Raw genomic sequence first — 12,883 nt, forward strand, 5'->3', positions numbered from 1 at the left:
TTGTACACACTTCCATTCCCCTTGCAAGCAATACAATTCAGAACAGAATTTTAAATAATCAAAAACTTCATATTAATCAACATAAAATGTTTTTACTTCAAGGTTCTTCCTTGTTCCAAAGTTTGTTCTCAGACTTAATGTCAGGTAGAGGAGACATAGCAGAGGCAAGGATCTGCCAGCAATGATGTTTAGAAAGGCACAGAGCCATTGTCACTGGGTTTGTGAGTTATTGCTGGGTAAAACATAACGCTGAAAGCTAGATGATAGGATAAGCTTAAAAATGGGGAACTGGGGTAATATTTTCATTTGGAAGCTAGGTGTTTCTTGGAAATGTGATTAATTTTGAACATTTTCTGAAGTTGCCCAAAATCTGAAGGCCATTGTTAGTTTGAGATTGAGGTGTTGAGCTTGGGTGCAATATGTCCCACTGGTTACCAACGCAATCTCCCAGGACAGTATTTATCAATCAGTAGTTGATAATAGGGCTGTAGTTTCTTTACATCAGGTAAATCCTCGCTCTTGGTGTACAGATCAAACTTACTGCAGGCACAGAAGAATTTGGTTACATTAGCAAAAGGCAATCAACATGGAAAATACAGACCTTCCATTGACCATATGTCCCATTCACATCCCCTCCCCACCCCATCACAACCTTCTCCACCCAAAATGCACAGTATAGTTTTCTGTCCTTAACAGCCAACTTGGATTTCAGATCCACTCTGTGCAAAGAACACTAACCCATGTCCATAGTGATTCTAGCAATGATCCATGACAATCCGAGTGACCCCCGCACTGATCTCATGTGACACTCCACTCAGCACTGACCCCAGTTGCACTCTGCTAATAATCTCAATACTGACCCCAATGACCTACCCCCTGGTGACTAATGCTGACTCCAGAGGCGTTGTTGATGACTTTGGCAGTGACACTCCCCTGACAGCCTCAATATTGACTGCTTTACCTGCTTCTAGTGAACCTATGGCAACTAGTCAGCTATGATCAACTGGGGTTATCTAATGGAATGCCCATGTTCCTCTGGCTCCTGAGCTACAATGACTGATGTCTGTCTCCCTAAAACGTCAAAAAATCAAATCTACAGAATGTCTATTAGAAATGGACTCACTTGAATTCTTTAACCCACTCCAGCATCTTCAGGTCTTTGCTGTTACAGAGATGCATGTAATCTCCCTTGGTGTGCCAGGGATAGAACGAATGGTAGCGGATAATATACAGTGCCTGCAGCAGACATGCATACACAAGACAAGACACATATCCAACAAACGGACACAGACAGAAACAGACAATAAGCATGTTCATAATTGACAGCCATGCATCCACATGTACACACAAAATAAGGCAAAACATTAATTTATTAAAAATCAAACTTTTTTCGGATACAGGATTTCCCCAGGTTACAAATGACATGACCTTCGGAAATCCAACTTTACACTAATTCTCCCAAACATTCTTAAAGCATTTTTTCAAGTTAGCTGTAATAATAAAATAATTCATGTTTTTAATTAATGATTAAATACGGTATGTATTCAATTAGTTTAATAATGGGTTGTTAGTGATTATTGAATTAAATGAAAGAATTATAGCAAGTGTATATTTAGCAATACAATATAAGTTACTATAGAAAATGGACACTTCTGACCTACAGAGAAAGTGGTTTATGGACAGTTCCCAGGAATCGAACCCTTGCATATCCTAGGGACAGCCTAAACTTTATCCTTAAAATTTATCTGCAACTCAGAGCAAACCTTCACCCCCATTTTTTTTTCCTTCCCAGGGCTCCCTTGGTCTTGCCTTCATGACCTTTCAGTGTGTGTTCCATACTGCTCCTTGAACAGTACAAACATTCCCTCCATGTTCCCCTTAGCATAGTGTCTTCAGCTGTGCACTGGTCCACTAGTCAGACAGCCTCTCTCAGCAGTCAGTGCTCCTCCAGTACTGCATCTCCAACCTTTGCAGCTCTCTCTCAATACTACCACTTTGACCATGCGGGACTCCATCAGAAGAGGAAAAGTAAGTAAACAAACATGTTTAAGTTGCAGCAATGGGGAGGGTTGTAGACTTGAATTCAATATTGAATTCTGCAATTTCTTGTAACCATTCTCTTTTATATCTCAGTTTCCACTTTTTCCTTTGATTCTATTCTCTTCTGACTGTAACTGCTGGTATTTAAAGTAATTGTTGGTTTGCACCCTATCACAAATTCCTCTGTTCTCTCCATCTCTCTGCAGCTCAACACACTTGTTTTCTGACTTTTTTGTTCTGATGAAGGGTGATTGACCTGAAACATTGACTCTTGAAGTACTCCATTAGTACTGCTTTATCAATTGTGTACTTCAACCTCGAAGCTGTCTTAATGACAGCTCCCTCCCTCGGTATTGACTGCAGTAGTGCAGCACTCCCTCTGTACTGACCCGGAATATCAACCTGATCATTTGTTCAAATTCCTGGAACCTGTGACCTTCTGACTGAGTTGATGGTGTTATTGACTGAGTTGATGGTGTTATTGACTAAGCCATGTGTGCATCAGCAATTTCACAGTACATTGTGCAGTTCATAGCGATCATAACGAGGGTAGTGATTATCCATCTAATTGATATAGACACCCAGAGAAGAGATGCAACATTGATTCAAAATTACCTCTTCAGGAAGTTTGCATCCATTAGTTTTCAGCACATTATACAGGTATTCTACAAGGGAAAGATCAGAGTTTCAGAAATGACCCCAGAGCTGTTCTCAGAGTGTGACTTTTAACAGAATTATATAAATGGATTTTGTATCCAGTACTTTCCACTCTCTCCCTCTCCTGCAGATGTGTAGTCCTGCATCACATTAACCAAGCGAGTTGCAGGATTGAGTGCAACCAAGCTACCTGGCTCCAAGCTTCAAAGACAAACCAACTTGTATATGTAGATTTCAATAATGACTTTGCCCCACCTTGTACTCTTGCATTAAATAGGACCTGCCCTCTAACAGCCAGTTCCTGATGGTAATTGTTATCTTCTCATCCACTGACTGTCATTATAACTCTGTCTTGGGCTCAAAGAACTTCCTGCACAGTGCCTTCCACTAGACCCATTGTGCCTGTACTGATAGATCTCCAGCTGGAGCTATCAGATCATCCCACTTGCTGCCTTGTCACTATCTCTGTTCATATACTTTCTTTCCAAATCCTTGACCATTTGCCGTTCGAATGATGTTCTCATCTTTTCCTCTGTGTACAAATTATTCAGTGTAATAACTGTGTGGGGGAAAAGATTGAAGTTACTTTGGCCTTCATCACATCTTGCTTTAATTATATGGAACTTTGGAGAGGCCACATCTGGAATATTGTGTACAAGTCTGATCTCCCTACTTAAGGAAGGACATGCAACAAAGGGAGTGCAGCAAATGTTCATCAGATTGATTCCTGGGATGCCAGGTTTGTCATGTGAGACAAGATTAACTAGACTGGGGCTATATTCTCGAGTATGGAAGAATGAGAGGCGATTTCATTGAAACATAAAAAAATTCTTATGGGGCTTGATAGAGCAGGTGCAGGGATAAAGATTCCCCTGATTGGAGTGCCTAGAAGTTAATGACCGTTCAGGACAGAGATGAGAAATTTTTTCACCCAGAGGATGTTGAATCTTTGAAATACACAATCTAAGAGGCAGTGGAGGGCTCTATCACTGAGTATATTTCAGGTAGACATTTAGGGAATTATGAGGTGTGGGGTTCACACAGGAAAGTGGCACTCAATTGTAAAAGTAGCCATTATGAATGGTGCAGCCAACATGAGGGGCTGAATGGCGTGCTTCTAGTTTCATTCTCATCTTTCTTTAACTATATCTGTGCACCTGGATCTGCTTCAGCAGCCAAATGTTCCCTTATACATTTGTAGGTCGAACAGTCTATTAGATACTCAGTTCCCTTACAGATCTCGAGTGACCACTCACAGTGCTGGACTTGCTATCACCACTTACCATCGTGCCCCCACGACATCAGCACTTTATCCAAACCACAGTTAGGCTCATAAATCCCATAGAGCGAGCTGCAGGATATAGAACAGAATTGTGTATGGCACATCCTTTACCTAGGCAGCAACCTTCCATTCACAATTGAAGACCTTTCTGCACACTTCTATTTCCATATAGTAAGATAAACTATTAAAGAGTTATCCAAATAAGGGAGGAATGTGAAGGGTATGAAACATGGCATAATTACTGTCTTTTTCTTGCTGCAGTCATCTTGAAGAACACTCTATTACTGGTGACAATCTTCCTTTTGTGTGGAGAGAAACATAAATTACCCCTTCTCCCAATTCCCTCCCCAATGAAGCATCTTCAATCACCACCTCCCCGCTTCAACTTTTACTCGCATATTCTGCAGCTGATTACCAACACAGTTAGGGACAGTTAAGACGGGGTAGATTTTAAGGAACCTCAAAGTGGGAGAGAAAGGTGGAGAAGTTCAAGTGAGGGCATTCCTTAAATGGCCATGAGGTAATGGTTCAAGGCTAATTAAACATGAGGAGGGACAACGGAGAAAAAGCAATACGTCAGCACAGTGAACCAAGGAGTTGTCAGAAGGATCGAAGGAAACAGATTTCTGCAGCCTATTGCGAGTCAGGAGCTGAAAATATTCCACACCTGACCTTTTTTGGTTTTCTTGATGGACTTTTAATGGAGAGGTTTGATCTGAGAGCTCACTGAGTGAGTGTGTGTGTGATGAATCTTACCTGTATCTTGGGTCCTTGAGGTCTGGATTGTCTGTGAATGTGGTGTCCCTGTAAGTGATGGAATCCTGAAACCTACACCCGACTGGGTAAGTGTCTCCGACCACACACCACTATGGAGAGGCAATGATCTTAATCAAAACTGCAATCCAGCACAGCATCCCACAGTCAGCAGGCCTTTCCCAGGACAAAGCACCCACCACTCTCCTCATCAGCCCAAAATTATTGCAACTTACAGACATGGGCATATCATTAAAAACAGTAACTTCCTTTAACATGGCAGAAGCATCTCAAGGTGCTTCACAAGAGATGTATCAAATAAAGAAGTTGCCACCAGGCCAAATAAAACATTAGTGCAGATAAAAGCTTGGTTTAAAAGTTAGGCTTAAAGGATCACCTTAAAGGAGGAAAGTGAAGGAGAGAATGTGAGGAAGCTGGTTTCAGAGATTGGAAGGAATGAGACTATAGAGGGATTAGAATACAAAGATGATAATTTTGAAATTGGGATGTCAGAATCTGGAACACAGGTCAGACTTGGGGGTTGGGGTCAGGGTCATATTAACCTCAGTTTTGTGCACCACACCTGAGTGCAGTGCAGTTGTACCAGAATGATATGAGACTGAAAGGGTTAAATTGTGAGGGCAGGTTGTAATAACTAGACTTTAATTCAACAAATTTATGAAATATGACAGATGATATTAAAAACTTGACCAAAGGGGATTGGTTTTGAAGAACAATATAAAGAATGAAGGAGGGTAGGGACATTCCAAAACCTTGGGCCTTGGCACCTGAAGGTCTGGTCATTGATGGAGCAATGAAAAGCTAGAATGGGCAAGAGACCAGAACTGGAGGATGGTACAGATCTTTGGAGATTGTTGGGCTGGAAGACATTACCAAGATATGGAGGAAGGAGTCCATGAAGTCATTTGACAACAAGAGTGAGAAATTTTTAAATCAAGGCATTGCCAAAATAGGAGCCAATGCAGTCAGCAAACACAAGGTGTTAAGTGAACAAGACTATTGAAATTCAGAACAAGGGCAGCAGAGTTTTAAGGGAGGCTTCAGTACAGAGGATTAATAGATGTTCTAATTGTAAAAGTCATTAAATAAGTTGATAGGCTAAATAGAGAAAACATTTAGTCTGGATGAAAATTCCAGGTCAACCTACGTAATAAGTGTCAGGCCACTAAAGGGTGCCAGATTGTGACACAGTCTGCCTCAAAAAGATGTGGGTATTAAAAATTAGTAGGTTAACTGCTTACCATAAATTTTCCCCTGGGTGGTCAGAGAATTAGGGAGGTGATGGGCTTGCGAGACAGAATGGGTTGTAGGAAAGAGAATGAGATTGTTCTGAGAGGCAGCATAGAGTAAACAAGCCAAATGGCCGCTATGTCATTAGAGGATGTGAATTATGGAAGCAAAGGCAGGCAGACACACAAAGAATGAGCAATAATCTAACTTGAATACAGGATATCTTCAAGGGGCTAAATGGCCTTTTCCTGTTCCTCTGGTCACGTCAATTTGCAGTGCTACATGCACTAATCCTCCCTCCCTGGTTCACTCAAGATTTTCTCCTCTCTCTGGCTTCCCCATCCTTACCTGTGGCTCCCCCCAGACTGCAAGGATTTTCCCAAGATCATGTAGCAGTCCAACCAGGTGCAGCCAGTCTACAAAACAAACAAACTCAAACTAGTTGCAATACAACATAGAATGAATAATCCTGATTCAGAAACACAAAAAAACTCAACAAGGAGTCAAGCAGTATCTGTGGAGAGAAAAGATATAAGTTAACATTTCAGGTTGAGACCCTGTATCAGGAGTAATCCTGACTATTGATCCTAATGCTCATCATTCCAAATACTCAGCCCCACACTCTTCCCAATCTTTGATTTCTCCATTTCCCCAAACATTTAAATCCCTTGACCCTATGACACCAAAACACACGAGTTCCTGACGTCTCAACCGCGTCAATCCCTAATCCAGAGCACTGGAAACCTTGTCTCCAAACACCCGATTCATGTCACTAAACTCGACCCTGGGTGAACCTGTGGGCGGGTCAGCACTGAGAGTACAGAGTGAATGCTGCATTGTTGGAGGAGCAATGCTGACAAAGAGTTGCACTGGTGGAGTGGCAATAACGAAGGATTGCTGCATGCTTGGAGGACGAGCAGAGCCAGAAGGCATTCCTGAGGAACTACTGCACTATTGAAAAGGCAGTGCACTTTTGGAGAGACTGTACTGAGCAAGTGCTGCTGTGATTTGCACAATACAAGGGGGCATAGCTTTAAAGTAATGGGTGGGAAGTTCAAGGGAGATATCAGAGGAAGGTTTTTTACCCAGAGAGTGGTTGGGGCGTGGAATGCGCTGCCTGGGGTGGTGGTGGAGGCAGGTACATTGGTCAAATTCAGGAGATTACTAAGATTAGTAGATAAGCATATGGAGGAATTTAAAATAGAGTGATATATGGGAGGAAGGGTTTAGATAGTCTTAGGCGAGGTTTAAAGGTCGGCGCAACATGGTGGGCCGAAGGGCCTCTATTGTGCTGTACTGTTCTGTGTTTGTTTGATTCAGACATTAAGTCATCAACCACCAATCATTTCTGTCCGTGTGTGTGTATATCTGACTGAGTCCCTGCCAGTGTGTCCTTGAGTGTGCATGTTTGCTGTCTCATTCTTTCCATCTGCCATTATCTCTTGTGTGTCTCTGCTTGTCTGTGATCTCCAAATACCTTCTTACCCAGGCTGGGATAAATGCTCCTGATTGCTTCTGCTGTTTGGTAGGCATGGAAAGAGTTTGGAAAATCCACATCAGGGTCAGATTCATCAACCAAATTGTCAAGCATCTGAAGAGCCTCCATCACTGTCATCTCAGTCTGTAAACATGGGGTCCACTGAGAGATCTGCAATCATAGATAGACAGACAAGTAGGTCACTCAAACACCAGGTAAATAAGTCATTCAACAAATTGATTTTCCTACCCCAATTCCATAGCCACCCATGATCCACAATCTTTCCCTCCCCTACAGTCCCACTTCAGCCCATAAACTGACGCCACATAAATCCACCTCACTCAGTGCTCCATCGACCCCGCAGTAGCTTAAACTTACTCCTCTGAATCTTATCAGAGGAAGGCTAATTTCAGAGTTGTAAATAGACCTGGCTTAGGAGGATTGGAATCAAAGGTTGGCAATGAATGAACCTGTGAAGAACAGATATTTCAAGTACAGTCAGACAAGTGCCAACCAGGGGAAAAGAATGGGTATCCAAAGCTTCAACTCCTTGGATGAAAAGATATGGGAACTAAATTGGATGGGCTCCAAAAATAGGATGGATGGTAATGTATAATTAACCAGTATCTATTGATTGCCATGCAGTCAGTACAGCCACTTTGTGCTACTGCTCATTTGAGTGATTTCTATCCAACAAGTGCTGTACAATGGAGAGCTACATTTAGAGGGAGCTGATGTAGCCAGTCATGGAGAAAGTGCACAGGAACCATGAAAGAATAGTGTAATGTGGGAAGGAGAGCATTTCAAAGTTTTTGAATGCTCTGCTAGAGGCCTTGGTAGAAGGGGTAGAAAGGAGGAGAGATTTCTTGTATCCAAGAGGGTCAGAGCACTCCAGAAGACAGTGGGAGATGAAAGCCTGAAGTCAAGCCTTGAGGATCTGGATACAAAGTCACAAGACCTTGTTAAATAATTTACGCACACTTGTCATTCAATTATCAGCATTTACCTAACATTCCATTCTCCACAGCAACCTCACACACTTAGCTTTGCTTCAAGCCTCTCATCCACATCTCAGAAATTACACACATAGCCATGTATTCAAGCATGATAGCCATATTGTCAAAGGCTTGGCACAGCAGGCTCTAAAACACTTCCTTCTCTCCTGAACTGGAGCTAATTGGAGGGTGATGGGTCAGCCTTATTTTCTTAATCCTCTCACAGTCCAGACCATTGATGTAACTGTGACCTGAGGCAAGAGTGAAACCACTGAGGATGATAGTTTCCTCAATAATCCTCCTCATTTCCCATCTCCTCATCCCACAATGTGTTCTCACTTACAAGCCTACAGATAGTGTAATCATGCACCTCTTACTATTGTCCCTCAGCTCACCAAAACCCTACCTTTGTACTTTCCGCTTACAGGTGCTCAGAGATGCAACCTGGCCGAGTAGTGATAGAATAGTAAGAAAGGAATGAATGACAAAGGTATTGTGTCTCTGGTTAGCAGAAGTGAAAAAGATTTACTTTGATAGTACCAGTAATAAAGAGTTAAGTAGGTTCACTCAAGAAACTGAAATAGCTTTGCTTCGGACAGAACAGGTTGAGAGGAGATTTGATAGAGGTGTTCATAATTGTGCACAGTTTTGAGACAGTCCATCAGGAGGAATGCAGAAGGGTCAGGAATGAGTGGACACAGAAACCAGAGGTGACGTGAAGAACTACAATGAACCATTGTGAACTGGAATGTACCATTCATAAAGATGGTGCAAGTGGATTCAGGAGTAATTTTTAAGAGGACTGCATAAGTATGAAGGGAATTTTTACAGTACTTGGGGAAAGAGGAAGAGAGTGGGACTGATCAGATGGCTCTGTTGTACCACTTATATGGAATGTTCACAAACCTTTCAGCCTGTCCCTTTAAGCCCAATAAAGTACTATTTAATTGCAGTCACTGTTGTTGTCAATTTGTGCACAGAGTTGGGATAGACTTTACTGAATGCTGTTCTATGATGTTCTTTAATATATGTGATGATGACCATGATTTTATTGTTTGTAATGTTTCTATTGGCCAAGACACCAAAGATTCCTTGTACTTGTTCAAAGCATTCCATAGGATCTTTTATATATACCTGAGAGAACAAATGTGCCTTTGATTTAATGTCTTATCTGAAAGACAGTCACGTGCAAGAGGGGTGAAATGGTCTCCTTCTGCGCTATGTCATTCTGTGAATCTATTCCAAAAGGGATTTTGACTTTTGGATCAACCCTCACCTTTCTCTTCACAAACTCCACAGTCTGGTAAGTGTGCATCAGTCGATATGTGTTGAAAACCCGGTCCTGGAGGACTCCATACTAAATAAAGAACAAACAGTCTACTTATTAAACCATTCTCTCCCATTGGATTTCCCCCTCAGCATCACCACATAAAGCTAGTCCATACCTAGTATTTCATGTGGAGGCAGAATTGTACTTCAGTACCCATTCACCCCTCTGACTCCCACATTAAGTGCTCCCCTCTTTCTTTTACTCTCACACTCTCTTTTTCTTGCTCCTTTCCTACCCTGGGCTGCATTATTCTCTTTCTCTAACCCCAATAAAGTTTTCTCCCGCAGAACCTGCTCCTCTTTATCTCTCTCTCTTTTTCTCACCATCACCCCACCACCTCATCCCAGTCCTTGCTTTCTTCATCTATCACAACCAACCCTTCCCCCGCTTCCCCCACCCCCACACCACCACCTTGCCCATCTCAGGGGCTTTTTTTTCTCTATTTTTCTGTCTCTCTTACTTCCCTTGAAACCATTCACACTCTCTCTTTTCCCAGCTCTGGTCTCCGTCCTCTCGACAACAGTCCTGTAGCCTCCTCTTGGGATGCTACTACTCACCTCAAAATTCCTGTATTCACTTTTGTTCTTATTGTTATTCTGAGTCAACGTTTGGACACACTCCTGCTCCAACGGTTTGATGGGGATTAAACTCTGTAATGAAGTAACAGGGAGTGGGATTAAGGAAGGTTTCTTTATCTTGCACTTTATTAGAATTCTCAGCATTGTTAATAGGACATCAGGATCTCAGAAAAGCAGTGAGTTAATTGAGCAGAATATCTGTTTTTAGTGAAATAGTTTAAGGGTTAAATATTGTTCAGAAAACCAGGAAGAATTCCTTCCAATTGATAACATGGGATTTTTTACTGTGGGACAGCATATGGCTTTTATGTGAAGGTTAAACCTACAATCTGACACCAAGCAACACAAAGACTGGAAACAATTGGGATTAAAGAGACAGACCAGGGCAATTTCATAGTGAGAGTCAGATATTGTAGAACACTATTAAAAATAAGGTTCAATATATCTCCCCAAATTCTTGCAAGAGACAGTGAGAACAAGGAGTGCGAGAACGAGAAACAGAGCAAGAGTGAGCAACGTACACGGAGCATCAAACATTGGAGAAATATAGAATGACAAATGTAGGGGTCTCCTGCTCTCTTTCACACACTGAAGTCTCTCTCGCTCTCGCTCTCACACACACACACACACACACACACCATGGCTTTCTCTATTTAATTCACACACTCATATATTCTCTTACTATTTTCTCTCTCTGACCAGGGCCTTTCCTTTATCACTTTCTCATTTGTGACTCAGTATTCTCTCCCTAACATTGACCCAAGGTTCTCTCACTCTGTCTCATCCTCGCTGTCTCTTGTTTTCTGCCTCTCTCCCGAAATCATTTTACGTTTTTCATGCTCCAATTCTTCCTTTTCTCTCTCTCTGCCTTGGGCTCTCCTTCATAATTACCTTTCTGTCTCTCACACATGCCATCTCTGTTTCAGTTTTCAGGTCTCCCTCTCGCTATCCTTGCTTCTTTTCCTTTGTCTCTTTCTTTCTCTCTTTCCTTTGACAGTATTTTTACCATAAGTTTCAACACTCAGATTCTTCTGGACAAACTCACCATTGATGACTGCCTCGTTGACTGGGATGTACTCATGTTGCTGCTGATTGTGTGTGTCTATGTGTGCTTAACCTCCCTAAAGTACCTCTCTGTGGATTGCGGAAAGGTCAATGTTCAGGGTCAACAATGTTACCTTTTTGCTCATCATTAGACAATTGAGATATATTGGTTACTCATTCTAAGTGGAGTTTATTAATTATCCCCATATCACTTTCACTTCACTGCTCATTCACCTGATTAATGATCTCATCGCCAATAGCACAACATGCAGTTACAGCCATTACACCCTGACCTGTTTGTGGTTCTCTTGTTTATCTATCAATGTGTCTGTTTAAGTTTGTTATGTACATCTCCTCATGTGGATGTGCATTATCCATGCTTGCGTGCGTGTGTGATGTCACGTTATAACTGTACAAGTCATTGGTGAGCCCACACTTGGAGTATTGCGTGCAGTTCTGGCTGTCCAGCTACAGGAAGGGTATCATTAAGCTGGAAAGGGTGCAGAAAAGATTCACAAGGATGTTACTGGGACTGGAGGGCTTGAGTTGTGTGGAGAGACTGTGTAGGCTGGGGCTTTTTTCCCTGGAGCATAGGAGGCTAAGGGGTTACCTTACAGAGGTATATAAAATCATCAGGGGCATAGATAAGGTGAATGGTCACTGTCTTTTTCCCAGTGTAGGAGAGTCTAAAACTAGAGGGCATAGATTTAAGGTGAAAGAGGAAAGATTTAAAGGGGAACTGAGGGGCAACTTTTTCACACAGAGGGTGTTTGTGGAACAAGCTGCCAGAAGAAGTGGTAGACGTGGGTACAATTACAATGTTTAAAAGGCATTTGGTCAGGTATATGGATAGGAAAGTAGAGGGATGTGGGCCAAATGCAGACAAATGAGACTAGCTCAGGTAGGCAACTTGCTTAGCATGGACAAGTTGGGCCAAAGGGCCTGTTTCTGTGCTGCGTAACTCAATGACTCTATGTGTCTGGTAAAACATCTCTGAATATGGATGTTCAGAGAGTCATAAAGTCAAACAGTACAGAAATAGGCCCTTCAGTGCATCATGCCATGCCAGCCATCAAGTACTTATCTATACTAATCCCATTTTCTAGCAATAGGCCCTTAAACTTCCATGCCAGGGTTTTAAGTACTTCTTGAAATACTTCTTAAATGTTGTGAGGGTACATTCTCCCATCTGCTCAGCTAGCATGTTCAGACTTCAACCATTATCCAGGTGAAAAAAGTCTTCCTCAAATCTCCTTTAAATCTTCAACCCCTTGCCTTAAACCTGTTCTCTCTGATTATGAACACCTCTGCTAAGGGGAAAAATTTCTCACTATCTACCCTATCAAGGCCCCTCATAATTCTATATACGTCAATCAGGACCCCCTCAGCCTCTTCCACTCCAGAGAAAGCAAATCCAGCCTTTCCAGTCTCTCATCATAACTGAAACACTCCATCCCAGGCAATACTCTGGTGAAC

The 12,883-nt window shown here is 42.1% G+C and overlaps 1 protein-coding gene across 2 annotated transcripts in view; it reads right to left on the reverse strand.

Annotated features, from left to right (window-relative positions):
• Window positions 1-72: 72 nt before the first annotated feature.
• The window catches only part of miox (myo-inositol oxygenase), a 33,459-nt gene continuing 20,648 nt past the window's right edge, over window positions 73-12,883 (reverse strand). Inside the window, exons 1-10 of one of the 2 annotated variants that reach the window (XM_052033402.1) lie at window positions 11,409-11,479; window positions 10,343-10,435; window positions 9,732-9,812; window positions 7,469-7,631; window positions 6,332-6,399; window positions 4,736-4,845; window positions 3,981-4,048; window positions 2,656-2,705; window positions 1,124-1,236; window positions 73-540 (exon numbers count right to left, since the gene is read on the reverse strand). In XM_052033402.1, coding sequence (XP_051889362.1) covers window positions 432-540; window positions 1,124-1,236; window positions 2,656-2,705; window positions 3,981-4,048; window positions 4,736-4,845; window positions 6,332-6,399; window positions 7,469-7,631; window positions 9,732-9,812; window positions 10,343-10,435; window positions 11,409-11,444 — 891 coding nt within the window. In that variant the 5' untranslated portion in view covers window positions 11,445-11,479 and the 3' untranslated portion in view covers window positions 73-431. Of the gene's footprint in view, window positions 541-1,123; window positions 1,237-2,655; window positions 2,706-3,980; window positions 4,049-4,735; window positions 4,846-6,331; window positions 6,400-7,468; window positions 7,632-9,731; window positions 9,813-10,342; window positions 10,436-11,408; window positions 11,480-12,883 lie in introns of those variants that run through there. The other variant, XM_052033403.1, reaches the window with a different exon arrangement.

This window comes from Pristis pectinata, chromosome 19 (genome assembly GCF_009764475.1).
Source record: "Pristis pectinata isolate sPriPec2 chromosome 19, sPriPec2.1.pri, whole genome shotgun sequence".
Lineage (NCBI taxonomy): Eukaryota > Metazoa > Chordata > Chondrichthyes > Rhinopristiformes > Pristidae > Pristis > Pristis pectinata.